This window comes from Styela clava, chromosome 13 (genome assembly GCF_964204865.1).
Source record: "Styela clava chromosome 13, kaStyClav1.hap1.2, whole genome shotgun sequence".
NCBI lineage: Eukaryota > Metazoa > Chordata > Ascidiacea > Stolidobranchia > Styelidae > Styela > Styela clava.
Window position 1 is genome coordinate 18,061,663 of NC_135262.1, and position 21,508 is coordinate 18,083,170.

At 34.2% G+C, this 21,508-nt stretch overlaps 1 protein-coding gene across 5 annotated transcripts in view; it reads right to left on the reverse strand.

The window, feature by feature from the left end:
• LOC120333382 (E3 ubiquitin-protein ligase HERC2-like) overlaps nt 1-20,022 on the reverse strand; it is a 72,225-nt gene extending 52,203 nt beyond the window's left edge. For all 5 annotated transcript variants that reach the window (XM_039400792.2, XM_078119002.1, XM_039400790.2 and 2 more), the window contains exons 1-24: nt 19,828-20,022; nt 18,914-19,055; nt 18,077-18,296; nt 17,532-17,685; nt 16,900-17,021; nt 16,072-16,254; nt 15,165-15,282; nt 14,851-14,938; nt 13,591-13,730; nt 13,036-13,211; nt 12,859-12,965; nt 12,438-12,605; nt 11,859-12,001; nt 10,810-10,978; nt 10,064-10,197; nt 9,779-9,845; nt 9,529-9,665; nt 9,024-9,152; nt 8,390-8,462; nt 8,180-8,325; nt 7,537-7,650; nt 6,925-7,067; nt 6,594-6,768; nt 4,665-4,841 (exon numbers count right to left, since the gene is read on the reverse strand). In XM_039400792.2, the coding sequence (XP_039256726.2) occupies nt 4,665-4,841; nt 6,594-6,768; nt 6,925-7,067; nt 7,537-7,650; nt 8,180-8,325; nt 8,390-8,462; nt 9,024-9,152; nt 9,529-9,665; nt 9,779-9,845; nt 10,064-10,197; nt 10,810-10,978; nt 11,859-12,001; nt 12,438-12,605; nt 12,859-12,965; nt 13,036-13,211; nt 13,591-13,730; nt 14,851-14,938; nt 15,165-15,282; nt 16,072-16,254; nt 16,900-17,021; nt 17,532-17,685; nt 18,077-18,296; nt 18,914-19,055; nt 19,828-19,905 (3,303 nt within the window). In that variant the 5' untranslated portion in view covers nt 19,906-20,022. The remainder of the gene's footprint in view (nt 1-4,664; nt 4,842-6,593; nt 6,769-6,924; nt 7,068-7,536; nt 7,651-8,179; nt 8,326-8,389; nt 8,463-9,023; nt 9,153-9,528; nt 9,666-9,778; nt 9,846-10,063; nt 10,198-10,809; nt 10,979-11,858; nt 12,002-12,437; nt 12,606-12,858; nt 12,966-13,035; nt 13,212-13,590; nt 13,731-14,850; nt 14,939-15,164; nt 15,283-16,071; nt 16,255-16,899; nt 17,022-17,531; nt 17,686-18,076; nt 18,297-18,913; nt 19,056-19,827) is intronic.
• Between the last annotated feature and the right edge of the window lie 1,486 nt (nt 20,023-21,508).

Genomic DNA, 21,508 nt, shown 5'->3' on the forward strand with positions numbered 1-21,508 from the left:
GAATGGAATAAAAATTCAAAGTTAACAAATATTTTCGAGTATTAAGTTGACAAATAAGTAACATACTAGTACTTTTGTAACTCAATTCTGCATATCATAACGATATTTACCGGAATTCTAACCTATGAGATGCAGACATAGTAGATAAAGCTTTTGCATTAACGGCAAAATTCTTGTTTATAATATGATTATTATACAAGCACACCGATTCCGCTTCTCCGGCAAAAACGCTCCCCGTCTTTGAAACCAGATGTTGGAATACTACCAGTGCCTTTCTTTGAACGAAAGTGGTCATGTGACCATCAATGATATCGTTGAATTCAAAATGACTATAAAAGTGTTATAGTCACTTTGGATGTATTGTGACCAAAGTGCACGATTTTCAAATCAGACGAAACTTTTAGCAGCATGTCACAGATTTGCAAAATCACCAAATTCACAAAATACCATTAAGTGCCATTTTATTGTAATCACAATGTTGAAAGCACGTGGCATTTTGCGATATTTACACAACTATTTCTCATTGATATGCGAGTACGGGTGGGCAAAATTCTATATTTTATTGAATTGAGTATTTTTAACGAGTACCGAATAACAAATATTTTTGGAACGTCGGTTGAAACATTAAAAAATCGGCAACAAAGCCTTTTTACTGGTTAATTCCGTTGTAATCGCTAATTGTTCTTGTCACCGATCGTTTTGGCGGCGATATCCAGGTTTTGTTAATCTATATTCCCGCCCTCTCTTTTTTACAAATATGAATTCTTGCGGGTCGGCGGACATCGAAGTTTTATATTTCGGGTTTACCCGTTTGTTCACATCGGCAACAGCTGTTGAAGACATTGGGGACTCAAATTAACATTTGCGTTGGCTTTAATATTACCTATCAAAATTTGTAAATGTACGGTCCCAATTTTATGCGAATGGTAATATTATTGTCGATACCGTGATGCTGATATTTATTAAGACGATAATTAACTTTCTCATGTTTTTCTATGGTGATAAACTTGGCAAATCTGAAATGTGCCAATCCTGAATGTTGATTTAAAATAGTGATTGAATAATTCGGCAATAAAGGCATTTCTGCGTGATCATAGGACGAGATAACGTTAATGAACAGCACTTCTTTTACAGGATATTTTACGTATGCGACTTAATGCTGAAAAGATTGGACTCGAGTGCTTTTTTTTTCGAAGAGGTCAGGCGCTAATTGTAACTAATTCCCTCAAGTTTCAACATGTTTTCAACAAAACAATACCCCGGCGATAATTATAGCTAAAATGTTACCGAGCAATTCACAATTTTATTTATGGAATTTGAAAATTCACCAGTTTCTTGACGATATTGATAATGTCACGCTCTAACTATTAGTGCAAAAAATACTCCCCTTCTTCCGCGGCGGTTTGACCAGTTCTTTGTTCCAATCTTCAGAAATTTCTGACACGGGGATATAGAATACTGAATCCTGAGGGTTGAATCCCTGTCGACTTACTGGTGATTTTTCGTTTTGGAATGCGTGGAACATTCTCTATTTTAAATTAAATGACGTTTCGCGGGCTAGAGTTCTCCCCGAAAATGATGTGTACCAGACGTTAGTTAGACGATAGATAAAACATTAGATTAATATATTTCATGACGCCCCGTTTTCGAAAATACAAAATTATATATATCGCAAAAAAATGCGTTTTGATACATTTGGAATGAAACATTATTTACGGTTAATTCAGATCATATTTTACTCTTCATGACACCCGGTATCCGAAAATACAGTTGTATTGCGAAAAATGTGTTTTGTTACATTTAAAATAAAACATTTTTGCGATTAATTTAGATCATATTTTATTTTCAGGACACCCGTTTTCGAAAATACAAGGTTAAATCGCAAAATGTGTTTTGTTACATTTAAAATAAAACATTTTTGCGATTAATTTAGATCAAATTTTACCCTTCACGGCAATCCGTTTCCGAAAATACAAAGTTTTATCACAAAAAAATGCGTTTTGTTACATTTATTTTACATTCCCAACAAAATACATATTTTCCCTAATTAACGTCGACGATGAATCTGTTCCTGTCGGTCAAGCTTGACACACGTTTGGACGAGTGTGGGGCGGTTTTTTTGGTCGACGATAAATTAAAAAGTTGCCACACGTTATTTGTATAACGATAATAACTGAAAAATTAGATTTTATAATAGAAGTGAATTTGTCTCAAGATGGTATTTTACGATTCTTGCCCACAGAAAATAAACACGCTGACAGGCTTGGTTATAATTGATATTCGTTTAATTTATTTTACACTATTAATAAACGCGCCACACCAAGTGCGGCCATATAAATTGCAGTCGCATCGGTATGGACTGTATGTTTTTGGCGCTCTCACATTAATTATAAATTTCAACAAAACAATACCCCGACGGTCATTGAAGCTGAATTCGTTACCGAGTAATTCACAATTTTATTTACGGAATTCGCAATTTCAAAATCTCACTTGACGATTTTGATGATGTCATGCCCTAATTATTACTGCTTAAATGCCTCAAAATACAACAAATGTAATCATTTTCGACGATAACAGGCGCAACAAAACGAAATTCGCGATTGTTGCGACTCTCTCTTGTTTACAATTTTAACATCCCGCCGGCCATGTATGGTCGAATAAAATGTTCACATATTCGAAACATGACTTGGCCAAGGATGGAAGGGATCACTAAAGAGCTAATAGAAAGTACATACGCGAGGGTATGATATTAATATCGAGAATATTTGTGAGCATATCACAGGACGGAAATATTTTGCACCCGGCTGTTTGTTGGCAGAACAACGATACGCTAAAGTTAATTGCTCGAATACAGGGAAGTATTTATTTATCATCTCACTTGCGAACATCGAGGTTTGGGCGGAATTGTACGATCATGTTGTCTTTCTTAAATAATAACTTTTTCAATAAATGTTCATTTTACTTTTGCGTCTTTATTATATGTCGGGTTTTCATTAATTTTAAATTCGAAATTGTCCGAAATACTCCAACAGGTGTATAAGTACAATAATAATAGTACTTACCAGGGAAGTTTAATACACACGATGTGTTAAGGGCGTCGTAACTCCCGTTTTTTAATTTGATTGTTTTACATTCTGCTTAAAAAACAACGTCGTTTTGCAGTCATCTAACGTAACTCTCGCGACCAAATCTTTTTTGTTTTGTATGGCATCGTCTTGGCGACGAATTTATTGCCGACTGAGTTTTAATTGTGTTTTAGGATAAGTTATTTTCTGTTTGTTGGTTTCTAAACGTTTCTAAACCTGTTTGTGGGTAGCAATTACTATTAATGTGAGATTTGTGCATATGAACGATTGAACATCGCGACTGGATGTCCGATATCTGAGAATGCGTATATCAGCGTTCATGTGGTCGAATAAAAATTATTTATCAAATGAATTGGTATTTCGAGACACTCTCAAAATTATTTGGGATCCACTATCATATCATTCGTTTATTTATTATATTCATGTTTTTTTCAAGATTCACCCTCGTTATATTTCGTGTACCTTCGCAAAAGAAGACTCTTTGGTGTCATCGTTCTAATTAGTGTAATTGGAATATATGGAAACCTCGCAAGTGGCGTTGTGATGCGAATATTTGATACTAGGTCAGCAGCATTACATGAATGCTGAAAGTACATGACATAGCTAAACATTTTGCCAATATATGATGTTTTCTGCCTGATTTAAACTAACTCGCACGCAAACCAAGGCACGCCGACATTTAAAAATTACTTGTCTTTGGGTAAGCTCTGAAATAGTATAATATAAATGTAAATGAGAAATTAGGTCACGCTAGCTCAGGAAAGGGGAGGATTTTCAAAGTGATCTTGTGTAATATTTCGGAGAAAAAAGTAGGTCAACCTATCTCCTAAAACAGGGGAGTATCCTGTGTAATATTTCGGAGGGAACGTAGGTTAACCTATCTTTTAAAACAGCGGGTGGCGACTTTCAAAGTGGTTCAAAATCACAAATTAATATTTATCAGATTAGGTTTAGGGATAAATCGAAAAGTTGAATTTCCAGCGCACCTAACCCTAATTAGTTGATTGCTATTTATATTTGGGGGGGGGGGGATTATTTTGCACGGGATTTGTACAAATGATCCACCCTGTAACTAATATGGTTTCCAGCCTACGTGTATCAATCGTTGTCTGTTAGATGGAAGGAGTAACAAATGTGAAAGCCTTTGCTGTTCAGGCGAGTAAGCAACTGACACCGTGATACATTGCATGAAAGTTTTGTTCGCGGCAAGTGTTAGCAGATGTCTTTTCGTTGCCGATGAATTCGCTTGTTTTAATTAAACATGAATTCGCTTAAATGGAACTCCGTTAACGGAAAGGCTTCTCTTTAATTCATAATATTAACCGGAGGAGCGCTTTTTCGAGTATCTATGCCGTGTTAAATGGGTTATATGAAAGGCTAGAGCACCTAACTTGTTAAAATCGGCAAAAGCACTTTCGCACTTTTTTTTTCGACTGCGAAGCACTTTCGCACTCATAATTCGCTTAGAGTTAACACTGGTACACACACTTTTAAAGTGCCACTAAATCAGTATAAGAGCTTTTATAGTGGCAACGTACATCGACAAAAAAAGCTATATCCATACATCTCTACGCTTACCAGAGAAGAAAACAATGAACATCCAGCATCAGTTTCCAAAACTTGTGACACAAAATAAAATTTGGAAGCATCTACTTCTTCACCGATAAAAGATAAACATTCGTTCAATATAGATGACATATGGTTGCACATGAGCATTGTATAATTTCTCATCAAATTGGCGCTTCTGACGTTGTGCTGGATTATATAAATCAATGTAAGAAAAAGAACTAACAGAATTTCTAGATATGACAAAATTGACATTGCAACACATAGTAAAATGCAGTCATGAAATTGCCAGTCACACACAAGGTCAAAAGATTAGCAAATCAATTGCTAAGAATCCCCACAAAAGAATGGTTTCTTCATCGGAGAGGAATTTTGAGGTTTTTGGGAAGAAATTTGTACTTAGCATTTGCATGTAGTATTAGTAATTCAATATTATTGTAATATGTATAATTTATAAGCGCACACTGTGACCTATTCAAACTATACAAAAGCCAGAGTGCTATTTGCGCATATCACATGCTAATGATCCATTAAAGATTGAGTTTTTATGCATAGTGCTGAAGGTACGAGGAGTTTCAAAATATGACAAAAGAGGTATCTATCAAAAAAGGTTAGTACCCACTGAGCTGCAGGATTTAGAGCTGATATGGGCAAACTACGCCCGCGGGCCAAATCCGGCCTGTTGGGTATTTCAATCCGGGCCGTCTGATGCTTTCACAACCAAACTTGAACCAATCTTTGATGTTTTAGTTTAAAATAGCTCACGGAATTTGTTGAGATTGCAATTAAATTTAGTTTTGGCACAAGACTTATTGTTTTCCACTTTTAAATTTGTAACACTGTAAATATTGTTCATATAATGTAACTTTCAACGTAACACCTACATGGCCCGCCAGTCTAGTTGTGCACAATTTTTGGACCCCGGTCCGAAAACCTTGCCCACCCCTTTTCTATAGTCATGTTTAAATGTACCTGTCAATGAAATGCATGAAAAAAGCCAAAAATGAAAGCATTTATTATTTGCAGGGTAAAAACATATTTCTGTGAGCATTTCAAATACATATGCAAATGATTATCGTCTATCCTCGCATATAACACCCAAATGCCCCCCCCCCCCCTAAAAATGGTCTTAAGACGACGAATTTAAGAAAATTCGCATATAAGCCGACCCTATGAATCATAACACGCCATACACCAGAGGCGCAGAGGCTAAATTAACAAAACGAGTCGCTGCACTTTATGCAAAATTAGGAATTGAAAAAATATGAACGGCGCAGAAACAAAACAAAATCACTGTAACACAAACATTTCTCACGTTTATCGTTTCTGTCTGTTAGCGAGAGCCGTAGGTGGATTTTTACTCGTAATTCTTACTTGGAAATTTATGTTAATAAAGTCCACATTGCTTTTCAATGCGTTGTGATTTGTATTAATGGAAGGGATTGTGTCGGAAGTTTAAAAAAAAGTCTCTGAATCAGCATAAAACAATTGCTTATGATGGCTCATAACGGCGGTAAATTTCGTTCAATGTCTATGTCAAGGAAAGAAAAGACGCCTTATTTACACATTCTTATAAATCGCGGATTCGAAAATCTAAGACTAAAATCTAAGACAATCACACAACTGTACAAGCGATCATGTGTATGGCAACTAATCCCAGACTGTTTTCGCTGCCGAGCGCTGCTTCGTGTGCGTGCATGCACGCTCTTTATCGTGAGAACTTGGTGGTTCGAGTTGTAGCTGTTAGAATTACCGATAAGTTAGCGTAATGTCATTTCGTTGAGTGATCAAAATTATGCGCATATGAGTCGACCCTTTTGTGTGATCAGGGTTACGCGCACAGAGGCCGACCTTTTAGTTTAGCAATTTTTTTTTTTTTGAGTTTCAAACTCGGCTTAGACGCGAGGATATACCGTAGTCACAACCAGAGATAAAACTAACCTTCTTTGGATCAAACAAATGGCCTGTCAGGATTGTTTGAAATTTAAATAAAAATTTCAGAGCAGGACAATTTCTTGTTTTCTTCTTTGAACAATATGGATTTTCTGTCAGTGCTTCATTCAAGTCTGTCCCTTCATTTTTGTCAGAATTTTTCTTTAAAATTTGCAGTGTTTGCCTAAAGAAAAATCATATAATACAAATGAAAATTTGATTGATAGGTTTTCAAAAAAAAAATCTCGATGAATAAAATTTATAAATACATTCAAAATCCAAAATTGCCTATTGAAGATGACAGTTTGTTTAACAACTAGCGACTACTTAATAAACTTGCCTAGAAACTGCTATCAATATCAAGTCTATAAGCTTTATGAGAAAGTTGTCACATGCAATAGGACTTTCCTTCATGCTTATTTCATCTTGATTGTCTTCATCAAAATCTGCAAGTTTTCCTTCTAGTTTTGCTTTTTGTTCCTTCTAAATGAAAATAACTGAATTTGGATCTAGCAAGCCACAATATTATTGAGGAAGTGTAGTATAAAATGTTTCAAATTATTCTAAAGTTAGAAATGTCCAGATGTACATGGGGTGTATTAATAAATTACTATTTTATATATGATTAGCTAATTCAAATCTTATGAAATAATTACATTCAGATGTTTCTGAAAATGAAATTATTTACATGCTGGATTCTTGAATGTTAAAATAATTGAAAATTGACATATGAAAATAAAGACATACAAAAAAGGTTCTTTTCAAACATTCAAACAGCAAAATAAAAGTTACAGAATGGTTTTCTGCATAACTGAATTACTTTTAAGCATTCTGATATCAAAATATTTGCAGATAAAAATTTCAATTCTCTAGAATACTGTGTATATAGACAACAAAAGTTCAAATTCAACAAGACCAATTTCGAATTGACCTCGTGCAGACTTCAACTCACCTCATTTTTCGAAGGATCAATTGCTTCAGATTTATCATCAATTGCAGATTTTATCAATATTTCTATATCTTCTCCTATTTGAAGGCTGTTCAATAACAATTCAACTAGAAATACCTAAAAATACAGAATCCGCTGAAAATTTTTCACTTCAAAATCTCGCAAAATTTCCTTGGAATTGTTGGAATACATTTTACAGGTCGTCTCATGCACATTCGCACTGCTCAAGACAAGCAGTTATTTTGATGCTATGGTTTATTTAGTAATATTTGCTGGTTACAAAAATTGAAATCGAGGCTACTCTATACATACCAGAAAATCCAGATTTCAATATTTTCATCACAAAATTATATCATAACATTTGCTTGGAAATTGAAAAGATTGATTATGAAATAGTAAATCTGCAGTTTGTGGGACTTAGTGATTAAAGCTTTAGACTAAGTAACTACAATGTCATCACACATTAAAATTTCAGGTACAAATCCCATTTCCACCACATCATCAGGGTGTAATAAACTAGGTTGGCAATGCCGAACCAGAATGAATACAAATCTTCCAAAATAAAATAGCTCCTTGCTGCTTGTACGAAGCCTTGTTTGGGGGTGAAAAGCATGTAAAAATGCTGTATAAAAAATTATCCTAATACCTGTGCAAGATGAGGCTTATCTGTCTCGGAACAACATCGCAAAACGTTCATTAGTTCTTCCACTCGCTCTGAAGCAGATGGAATCAAGATACACCACGATGATTCCAGACAACTTTGAGCACAGGACTGGATAGATGTGGTTATCCCTTAATTAAAAAATTTATGCCACTCATAAAAACTAGTCAATAACCATGTTGCTTCATATCATACCTGGTGTGCTTGCAAGATAAATAATATTCTTCTTTAAACTCTTGATGCATTGATTCGATTCCATTGTACCATGCTGAATATAGACAGAAATGTGAAAATATAAATAAAGTTGGGAATCTATTTGATCAGTTTTGTCAAATTTGCACTAGTCATTCTTCTTATATCAGTATCAACTAGGGCACACTTTTTACTGTTTATGAGAATAGGTTAAAAAAAAATTTGCGGTACTCCCGTAGTGTGTGTACCAGGTTAGGGTTAGGCCATAATTTTATTCTGATTTTCCTTATTTCAGTTCTATTACGAGTTCGGGGACTTCTGTGTTAGCTGAGTAAATATACCCCCTGCCCATGGGCTTCAGTCCCTTTACACAACTTGATGTAAAGTAGGCAAACAAAATCAGTTACCTCCATATTGGTACACACACTTCTGGAGTGCCAAATTCGCTATATATTCAACAGCAAATTCATTGTATAAAGCCAAGACAAATTATAACCCACAGATTGAAAAATTCAATGCCAAATTTCAAAATACCAAAGTTTAATATGATCATGTTTTGTTGTGTAAATAAATTTTATATTTCAACATTTTTGTTTCCAAATGATAATATCGATTCTATCGATAAAAGAGTACTTACAATTGTATTATCTTGTATAAAATGACAAATTTTTTCTTGCAGTTGTAATCGCAATATATTGAGAATAGCAACAGTCATACATTCCCTTTCTTGAGATGGAGGCCAGGACAGATCAATATTTGTAGACAACTAGATTGAGATAAATACAATTTGATAGAATATTTTAACAAAACTCAAAAGATATTTTATTACATTCAGCAATTTGATATAAACTAAAAACCATATAACAAATCATAACTTTTTGTTCTACTTTCTTCGATTGTGCTCGTCTTATGCACATCTTAAGCTTTTTCCACAGGGTGACCGAAAAACAAATTTTAGAGAGAACATAACTTTTGAGCAAAAACCTCAAAATTACTGAATCAAATTACTGGGAACAATCATACACAAATAGAAGTTAAATTGTTAAATAAATTTTTCTACATTTCCATACATGTGAATAGGAAATTTACGAGTTCGGTCAATTTTGGGCATGGCTATTGATTCTTATGAGGTTACTACTTACCTTGGTTAAGAATTGATCCAACTGAAGCAACGTATCATCAGTTGCTTGTAATATAAAAGGTAGATTTTGTGGTAAATTGCTTTCAGGAAAATGGCTGATCCCCCAAGATATAGTGTAGTAAGGTCCAATCGCAAATCCTCAAAAAATAAACAAGAATATTTTTTTATTAAAAATAACAAACTTGTCACTACTGATTAAGTATAAGTTTACTTGCTTAAAGAAAATTCAAAAATAGATGAATGAAGCATACCTGATACTTTCCTCCCAAAACAGGATGCAAAACTATAATCATTTGGTTGTCGTGGACATTTCAAAACCTTGTAAAATATAACAAAAGTATGCAAGACTATAGGCTTTCAAATTAGCACAGTAAGGCAAAGTAAAATTAAAAATAGAGATTATGTCTGTGAACCTACTGCACTGTGAGTGTAAAAACTAAGGTCCCGTCACTCCCGTGACACAAGTCACATATAGGAAATTGCCGCTTTTTAATATGAGCAAATATCACAAGATATTACATAAAAATAAATCATACCGAGCCATTTTCACAAAGCACATAAGCATATGTGTTATCAGATAGGATATTTGATATTTCTGCTATACCTTCAACCATAATTGGCATTTGAATGGTCACGGTTTGTTGTTTCACTAAACCACCAACATTGGTACCTGCAATAAAGACAGATATGATGAAACGACAAGAGGTTTGAACAGTCGACCTATAAAAAGCATACTCATAAACACAATTTATTATTTCACAAATATTTTAATAATTAATAACTAATACAAATAATTTAATCTATGAGGCCAAAATAAAAAACATGATTTAGCTGTAATTTAATTTAAGAATACCAAGACTTTTGTGCAACGATTCTTTACAACATTCACTCAGACCAAGGGCCTCTATGAACATTGAACAGTACAGCAATTTAATACAGGGCACTAAAACTGGCAAACAAACATACACGCAGCTGTTTAATAAGTGTATCGCGAACTCAGTGATGACGATCGGTCATAATAAATAACCACCTGTGACCTAATACTATTTCAAGCAATAAACTTATTCATTCAAATTATATCAGGAAGGCACATATACCGTCCCAATAGGTGGAGCGAACATCCAACTACAGTTACATAAAAAGTTGTTATTTTTGAGAGGGCCGGAATCTGTCGAATTCCAGTTTAACTGCTCCATTTTCAAAACTCCATGATTGGATTATGTGAAATTCATAAAAGCTAATGATAATCTCATATATGAAAACGTTATTAGAAAACACATACCCCAGATATACATTTTTCCTGTGTTTGTTATTGCAGCAGAAAATTGGTTACATGCACAAATTTTTTTTATTCGTACTGTTTCATATGTTTCTGAATTTTCATCCAGATTTAATTGGACGCTTTCTTTCAGTTTTAAAACTCCTCCGCTCTCAATATCAAATGTTATGATCTGTCATGAAAAGGTATTTAATTACTTGCAAATGCTACTTAATATTTATAATAAAAAAAAAATAAGAAAACCACATCATGGTTGCCTGGAACCTAGGAGTACCAAAGTTGTTTCTGATTGAACCCTATTTGGCAATATAATGAGAATAGAAAATCACAGAAAATTTGAAAGAATTCTGATATCGCTTGTTGAAAAAATAACAATACTGGTAAGAATGAATGGCCAGTTTTGAATTTGGCCGAAGCGTGAATTGTTATGAATTTTGGCAAAATTTGGCACTAAAATAAGGTTTCTTCTTATTACAGCCCATTCAGACAAGGCCGAAGAAAGCATGAAACATTTTACACACCGTTCGTCAGTTTCATCAATTTTAACAATTCTATTTTGCACATTTTCATCCCCATCAGTCAATGTACCCTGCACGTTTAGAGAACTTAGAGAACACACATCAATAACAAAGTTCCTTGTTTTCATGAGTTACTATTCGTGATGGTATCAGTAATTGCTTTCGCTCAAGATACACACACAAATGCGCAACATTGAATATAATAATTACAGGGGAGATATTTCAGATTCATAGTGTGAAAATTTCAATTCATGAAACTGACAGGGAGGGCACATCCTTTCCTGTATTTTCTGGTCCAAAGCCAACAATAAGCCCAGAAAAGGGCACCCAACCCAAAAAAGCAGGCAAAAAAAATTAGGTCCAGAAAATCAGGTCATTAGCCGAAAAAATCGGCAATGAGGATGAGACTTGAAGAATCATGGTGCCAAATAATAAAGTTGTATCATACTGGAGATGCACATGAAAAATAGCATAAAACTTGTAACAAAAAAATATTACAAGTTACTGGTAATAAAAGCAATAAAACTAACTGACCTCATCATCTACGGTTAACGCTAATGCATGACTATCAGATGGACTGCTGGAAAAACTGACGATGTATTGCTTCTTCAATTGATCAAATGTTTTTGGTCGATTTGAATCTTTATTCTGAGCTATATTCCAGTAATACAGTTTTCCTGTTTAAATGGATAGCAATTTAAAACCTATTAGACCAAATTGGTCAAATAATAATAAAACAAATGAATAAATATATTTTGCATTATGTTACATGTACAAAAATCTCTCACACATTGAGTTAAATCTACACAGACACACACTTCAATTATTTGCTCAGTATATTTGATATGCTGATATAAAAATGCACTGGACACTTTGGAAAAATTTCATGCTGGATTAACATGACTTAGGAATCCACAAATGTATTTAAGCCTTCCAACCAAAAGTGTGAATTGCGAAAATCTTCCTATTAAATACTTCAACTATGAAGTGGTATTACTGTTACTTCTCACAGTTTGAAAGTTGGTTTTAAATCAATTGAGAGATGCACTGCCAGATCAGTACTGGTCCGGTCTAAAACAATTTTTATAATAAAAACAGAAAAAAATCCTTTACCATTTTCAGCAATCATTGCAACATAATATGAACCGCATGCTATGTCAATAATTTTTCCCAATCCTTTCAATGAGACAAAACTATCAATATTGGTAAGTTCATCCGAGAATTTTTGACATTTCAGTGTAATAGGGCACAAAGACACTGTACCACATATGTAAACAACACCTGGTATAAAAAAGGAAGTAGTCGGTGGCAAATAAATATCTTATTTCAAGTTTGTAGTTTGATGAATGTAACCACAGATTTCAGAGCTAATTATATTTCAAATAGTATTTAACTCTACTATGTTTTATCCATATATGATCATCCGAGCTTTCATAAAAAATAAAGCAAAGTAATAAAAGAAACTCAATTTTAAGCAAATTTTAAACCATTGAAAAGCTGTTAATGACAGCAAACTTATTAATTAAATATGTACCTTTGTCTGATAAGGCTAAAAAGTATGAAGATATTTGATTCATAGATATTTTTACAAATTTCACTCTGTCAGTTTTCAGCTTAACAACCTTCATTCTGCCATTTTTTCTGAAAATAATTTTTGATTGATTAAAAAATTTTGAAAATAAATCGCCAAAACAAATATTCAATGACTTACCTTGCATCACATATACCCGCTTCGGACCATTCATGGAAATGACCAAATATGAGTATTTCACCCGATCGCGTGAGTGCAACATTAAATAGATCACCAAGTAGAATATCTTTTACATCGTTGAGACCATTGAGCAGTTTGGGAGAAGCAAAATTGCCATTGTTGTTCCACTCTAATACCTTCATATCAGATATCAGAAAAAATATCAGATAAGATTTGGAGAAGATAGCGGCGTTTTGGTTCAATTATCTTATCTGCACCAGTGTACATTTGAACTCGTCACACGCAACCCAGGTATCTGCACCTCATACTTTTAAAATCATAGATATTTAAACCCACATACATTCGCACTTTTAACCCACTGGCCACTAGTAAATATGCATCCATCAAATTTTATTTATAATTGTATTACGTAGATGAAAGTTTGCTCATGTCAATATGAAATGTAGACAAATGACAGTTTTTATGATTTTTCAATTCATGACAAACATAGGAATCAATTACAAAACAATTTTCTGTGTCAGATTTTAGGAATTTTAGATAGATACCGGTACTTACTTTAAACTCCTTGTCAAATTTGCCATATTCAAACAATTTTTCCTTTTCATAATTCACATTAACAATACATTTATTCCTCAGTAAAGGTTTTGCGAGTTGACTCAAATAAGCAAGAGATAAAACGACAACTTGTTGAAAATCTGTAATAAAAAAACAATGCTTTCGGAATATTTCAAAATGATCTATTTCAGCGGTTCCCAAACTATAGGTCGCGACCTACTGGTGGGTTGCTAAAGGAATCTTAGTGGTCGTGAAAAGATGTAAAAAGCTTTGATCAACATTATACTGGTTATTGGGATTGGTGGTGACTCAAATACGTAAATCTTCAAAAAAACAAAAGAAACTAAATTGAATTTAAATTATAATCTCTGAAAGTTTCCTTTTTACGATCTTCTCAAAGAAAAAAAAATTTGCTACACAAAGAATGACCATGTGGCGTATTTACGCATAGTAGTTTTGTACACTGCACAGCACTTCTTACCGTGTTTCCCCGGAATTTAGACAGGATTTAGATTTATTTTATTTTCAAGAATAACCCTATGGTTTTTTTTGGAAGAGGTTTTTGTGTTCATTTATCAAAAATAAAATTACATGGTAGAAAATCACAAGATTTTTTAATAAACTTTATATAAAAACCGACATCCATTGTTGTTATTTGTATTTCCTATACAAAAATCAAGTGACAAATATCATAATTATGATTGTGACATCACACAATCTGGAATAGTGGTGTGATTTTCACCTCAGGTCATTGAACCTTTCCTCTCCCACACATTTTGAATTTATTTTAAGGGAAGGGTTCAATTGAAATCATTTTTAAAATACAAATTAGGTCTTATTTTCAAGGAAACATGGTAGTTTTGCGATGATTAGCCATTGCTGTGTTTTGTGTTATGTCATAAAGAGTTAAATGGGTCGCCATGAGCTCAAGCCCCTTAATTGCTCAAACCAATATCATGTGCACTGAATCAAAAGTATAAGAGCTTCATCTCTGAGAAAAGTTGTGGCCGACCGCAGAAATTCCAAAACCCAATAAACTATATTCATGCAATAGTGCAAAACAATTTGACATATACAAAATAATAAACTGAGTAATACTCCAAGAAACTGATTTATCCAAAAATTAGTTTAGAAATGAATAATAATAGGTCAAGGTCATAGGTCAACATCAACTCTTCAAGGCATGGCAATTTTGCCAACTGTATAAGTATACTTTTTAGTGAGGGAGAGATGTTCATTTGAAAAAAATATAAATACTACCTAGAAACACATCATCATTGTCAGGAAAATACAAATTCTCAAGCAAAAAGTCATTCACATCAGTCTTGTCATCATTAGAAGATGAATCCTAAAAATAATAGCGTTTATATCTGAAATTACCCTCATCAATAAAATCCTGAAAAACAATCCTAAGACCAGAGCAAAGGTCAGGAGAGATATTGACTGTTTTAACAACTAGAAAAATGTGTTTAAATCTAAAATACCTGGATATATTTAACTTCTTCAAACAAAGCATTACTCAAGAATTAAATTTTAATTTTCATAAAATACAAGCAAGGATATAGTAAGCATACTTGATTATCTAATTCAATTTCAGCATAGATCTCTTGTTCCAATTTCAATTTCATAATCGAAGCTCGAACTCTCTTCAGAAATGATGAAAGAGGACCACTAGTTCGTTGATGATTTTTCCTGAAGAAATATAACAAAATGTAAAAATTATATTTGTACAGCTTCACCCTGAACAAGTACCTAAACAAGCAGTCACTTTGATCTAAAATAAAACTGTAAGCTCCAAATGTCTTTTGGTATAGCCTACCCAATTTCTTTCTAGTATTTTTTGATGGTTTTTCACCGTTTTTGAACGTTTTAGCAAGGTTTCTAGTGTTTTTTGACGGTTTTTCACTGATTTTGAATGTTTTAGCAAGGTTTCTAGTGTTTTTGGACGATTTTTCACTGTTTTTGAACGTTTTAGCAAGGTTTCTAGTGTTTTTTGACGGTTTTTCACTGTTTTTGAACGTTTTAGCAAGGTTTCTAGTAATTTTTGACGGTTTTTCAGTCTTGGGATGAATTAAAGATGAGGGACTCGGACTCAAACAGAGTCTCTCAACTGCTGTAATGTGATAGCTACCGTAAATAAAATCAGCAACCCCGAATTAATTAATTACTAAATATTGTCTGGTACTGGTATTTAATTAAATGATCAGAGATTGATTTTTGTTTTAAACCCAATAACAGATATTCGATAATGTACTTTTGAATAACTTTTTATTGGAATTATTTATGAATATGGCTTCAAACTTTGAATATGCAATCAAAATTTGAAAATAAAAAAAAAAGTTAGTAGGTCGAAACAAAAAGATTCTGGTTTCCTCAGAAAACAATAGCCTAGCTCCTTTCATATCATAATTATGATTTTACATAAGTCTACATGAGTCTAGTTTGAAGTAAAAGCTGTGAAAAACATTGTATAAAATATACTTTTGTTCCGGATGTTGTTTCCTCGCTTCCCACATGTTTAACAAATAAAACAAGATTTCCAAAATGCTGCATAAAGTTCCTTTTTGCAATGATATTTCCAGGAGTAAATCTATTGCTAAATGTTGATCTGATATTGGTATTGTATGAACAGAAGAACCCACATCATGTGTGTTGCCCAAGTCCCTGAATAAAAAAAAAAAATTGTGAAACTGAAATTGTGTCGCAGGCTTATTTTTTTCTTCGACCAAAAAGTGCAAGTAAATGGGGACAATAACATGCCTTCTCCTTAATTCTCATATTCAGTTCCCCCACACAGTGAATCGGAAATATCTCGACCGTGATTAGTATATTTGACGTTGCTGCATTTGTGTGCGCATCACGAGAAAAAAGAATTACTGATATCCTCAAGTGCTGTAAATCATAAAAAGCAAGACGCTTTTGTGCTTGTACTGTAAACGTGTCAAAGAGAGAGAGAAAGCATTGCCACATAACTGAAGAAAAATGAGACAAATAAAATCAAATTTCATTCGCTAACACTGAATGATGCTAATTACAACGTGAACTTGTTAGACTTTGAGTTGGGTTGCGCGAGACTAATTCCCTATCCTTCCCCTATGCTTTTATGCTAGTGGATCCGTATGCGTGTACTGCAAGGATACTGTAGCTGGAATAAACATGATTATTATATCCAATCAAAGAGTCCTGCTGAACACTAACACGAATGTATTTCTGTGACAGTTCGCCTGACCAAAGTCAGACTTCCTCAGACAAGCAGTTCACAACAATGATAAGAATGAAATCCTGTCATGACCATGAAAGATAACATACCCACAAGCAACCGATTTTAGAAATTCTTTTGTTCTGTCGACAACATTAATCCAGGTTTTGGATATTTTTGAAACATCATACATGGATGCTGGTGGAAGAGCACGAAAAGCAAATAGAGTGTCCTGAATGCAAAAAGGTAAAACTAGTTACTTTTCAGTTATATATAGGTTTGTCATAACAGCTATCAAGTAATAGATAGATTGACTGGCAACATTATTTGGGTCAGATGATTAAATTCAATGCAAGAAAACTTTCAGCTCAGCGGATGATGAGTCGTGTGCATCATGCTAAGCGTTAAGACCGCTAGCCATAACACTTCTGATTACCATGCACATTTTCACAGACTGGAATCCTGTTGTGGAAGGATTATGTGCAAGAGGATTGCTCAAGTCTGTAACTGCAGGTCTGCAGGCTTATTTCATCATCAAGTCTATGAATCCAAAACAAATAAATGGTTAACTATTCACATGCCCGACATAGACTAGTAACCGGACGAGACACCGCAGTTTGTAATATTAAACTTGTCACTTGTCGGCTTTCCTTTTCCCTAAGGATATTAATAAAATCCTATCATTTTGTCATACCAAGCATTCAGTAAATAAGTCTGATCTTCTTCAACATAATAAAAATACCTGTAATAAATCTGTGCATAAATCAGAATCTTCGCTTGATCTCCATGCTCTTTTGAGGAATGTAAAAGCAAACGACAGAGCAACTTTACTTCCAACTTGAGCCAAATTATCCAAAGGTGACTCTAATTCAGTAGAAGCAGCATTGTCATCAGATCTGAAAGGAAGGCAAATTTCAATGGAAAAAAATATTTCAGAAATATTAAATGTATATGGATTTTTTGTCGGAGTGACAATTTAAAAAAGATAGCCTATAATCAAAATTTTAAAAAATGATTAATTTACTCAAAAATTTGGGAAAAGTTTGAGAACTAGGAAAAATTGTCAACTAACAAATCATACCAAAATGAATGAGTAAGAATTTGCATTACTTTTTAGTCGAACTAACTTTCAGTGAATGAATGACAAGGCGCATCGCATCCATCATCTCATTAAATTTATCAATTCCACATGTTATAGCAAATTGGAGCATTTGCTGAAATATTGTTTATTATTAAATAAATTCACAACACGAAAATTGAAAAAAAAACATTTCAAATGATTTGAACCTTAATTTGTAAGCGGTTATTTTTGATTTTATTCCTCTATGATCCTGTGATTTGCAATCTCTAAATCTCAAATGATCAGCAACTGCTTCATAATATCTTTTGTTAACGTAAAGTTTGTTGAACATATCAATATAAAGAGGAGATTGACAAGCTTCTGCTTTAGCAACCTCATCTAATGATCCAAAACTGTTTGCAAGATGCAATTTCAAGCTTTGAAGATCTGAAAAAAATGTTATTGGCTTATTGCTGGTGTCAATTCTATAATCAGTAATGTAGGTGGAATACCGTCTGCTATATGTTAATGATGTTGAAAAAAAATATTCAGCAAATTATAAGCTGGGTTTACTCATATTACCCACTCATAAGCCAGTCTGAATTCTGTGGCAAGTGCACGTCCAAGGGTCTTAGTGCTACCTTGAAATACAATTTTGGAAAATTTGTGATTGCTTATTATCAAAATTATTTTACAATTTGAAGGGTAATGTAATGAAGAATAATACATTCAATAATAAAGAGTGCAGCCAAATTTAGACAATTTGAATGACGCAGTCTCTGATTGCACGTCGAGACCTCAGATTGCATGCCGGATTTCTCTTTGAAAGTTCATGAAATTCAGACCAGCTCATAACAATTCAATGCCATAACAAAATGATACTGGTGCCTTACAGATAAAACAACAGAAAAAGGATTGAATTCTCAGTGTTGATTTAATAATTACTACGACTTGTGGTTAATGTTTTCAAATTTCATCAAATAGTATTCTGCAAATTTTTACATTAAATATTAATTAACATGCAAAATAGGACTAAAAGATGTAGTTACAATGAAGACAAGTACCTGGTTCTTTGCCCCATCTCCACTCATTTCTCATAAAATCTAAACTTCTGTTTTGTCCATATCGAAATAAAATATTTATTTCTCCTTCTTCACCGCTCATGGAATTCCAAATCTTACATACTTCATCTTTGTCATCAAGTTCCTATAATATAAAGGTAAGATGAGAAATGCAACTATTGTATGGCTGTATGGCCTAATACAGTAATATATCTCTTAAATATCATGCACAAGTTCACAGTCCAATAAAATGTGAGATATTTATATAAAAAAAAAATGTTGCAACGGATTGCTGGAATTCTCGCATTGTACAGTTTTAGGGAGGTAGGGTGGTTGCATAACCCAGTACAGAAACAGCTTAAGCAAGCTTCTGTATACCGGTGCAAAAAATAATTAGTCAAAAACGAACACAAACAAGTTCAATCTTAATTCCGAAGCTACCGGTACCGTCTGACCGCAATTCAGCCTCGGCTCGGCGGTGCTGCGGTGTGGCGGATCGTGCTAAGCGTTAGGAATACGCTCGTCACCGCATCTCTGATTACTGGATTAGGTACCCTTCGTGGGATCGCAAGTTCGAATCCCATGCGTGGTCATCATGTGCGAGAGGATTGCTGGACTCCTCGCCGCGGTAGGGTGATTCACCTAACTGCTGGTCAGTTACGGCTTCCTCCACCATCAAGTCCATGCTTCCGAAAACAAATAACTGGCTAACTAATCCCATACCCGACCTGGACTAGTACGGTATCGGTACTGTAGTAACCGGACGAGAGTCCGTGGTTCGCCATATGATTAAGTCGTCTTATCGGATTTCCCCCTTCCCCGGGATAAATATGTAATTTCTAATCTTAATCATACCGGTACCGTAGCCATTGCTGCATTGCTGTATTGGAAAGTCAAAAGTCTGAAGTGTTACTCACAAAAGGATTTCTTTTTATCCATTCGCCAGTCTTTCCTTTGTCAGGAACCAGCTGCGATGAACGCACGAACATCTTCATTAAGATAGGTAATTTTCCGAAGATGGATCATTAAACTTGAATTTGTACATCCCTTAAAACCGTGGAAAACCAGTTCGAAAGATTGACTGAAACAAAACAACAAGTTGCAGATAAAAAATTTCAGCTTTTCAACCAAAATTCCCCTAATTTTTGTTACGCATGACTGCGCGGGTTGTCACAACGTTACCACGATGGCATCATAGATTTTACATTACATATGGACCTTTCCCCGAGCATCGTTTTCCTTGTTTACTTCGAGACATTGGCCAATCAGCAAGATGCAAAAAGTGACGTAACAATGCCCCCTTTTCGCATCCGCTCAGACACTTTTCTCACTCAGACCTGCTCAGACCAATGACATTAAACAACATGCTCATTGCTCAGACAGATTTTCAAGTGTGGTTGTAAACATTACCTCGTTTTCGCGTTTTTGAACTCTATTCGTTAGTTTTCAGTCGTGTTTTGAAAATTTAAATATAAATCAAATAATTCAATGATCACTCTGTCTTCCTAGGAGTTTTAATTTGATTGCAGTAATAAAAACTAGTGTAGAAGCTGTGATAGACTAGCCTGAAATTCTTTACCGGTACTTTTAAAAAACAGATTGTTGTATGCGATGAATCATAATGATGGTTTGAAATACATACCCCATTTTACAGGCGCCAACTCGCAAAAGCACTCCTAAAATAGCCCCGAAAATTTTGCAGTGGTAAAGTCGTTGGGTAAAGTATAGGAAGAATTTTTCGGGGGTCAAAGGTCGGGGAAAGGTCCATTGTTGTTATGCATTGTCTCTGATGGCATCTTGTTCCATGCATGATTCGCATCTGCTCAGACACTTTTCTCACTCAGACAGATTTTCAGGCGTGGTCGTAAACATTACCTCGTTTTCGCGTTTTGAATTCTATTCGTTAGTTTTCAGTTGTGTTTTGGAAATTTAAATATAAATCAGATAATTCATTGATCACTCTGTCTTTCTAGGAGTTGTAATTTAATTGCAGTAATAAAAAATTAGTGTAAAAATAGCTGTGATAGACTGGGCAGAGCCATTATATGGCTCTGGACTGGGCTAAAATCCTTCACCAGTACTTTTAAAAAACAGATTGTTGTATGCGATGAATCATAATGATGGTTTGAAACACATACCCCATTTTACAGGCGCCAACTCGCAAAACCACTCTTAAAATAAGGCCCGAAAATTTTGCAATGGTAAAGTATAGGAAGAATTTTTCGGGGGTCAAAAGTCGGGGAAAGGTCCATTGGATAAGATTTAAATATCGATCTCGGGTGAGAGGAAAGCCGATAAGAGAACTCAATTAGTTAGCCAGTTATTTTTTCTGATGAATTGACCCATATTTACGATTGACCTAATGGTGGAGGAAGAATCAAAACTTCGGTCCAGACTGACAGATAATCACTTGAATGCGGTATTGCGAATACAATGTACCAAATGGAAGCCACGGTTTGAACATCTGATTTGAGCAAACCCCAATTACACGTTTGTGGAAAATACACAACTAAATTATTTTGGCATTCCTTTTTCATATTTATATACACTGGGGTGATTTTTGTTTAACAAAATAAACCATAAGTACAGTAGTGATTT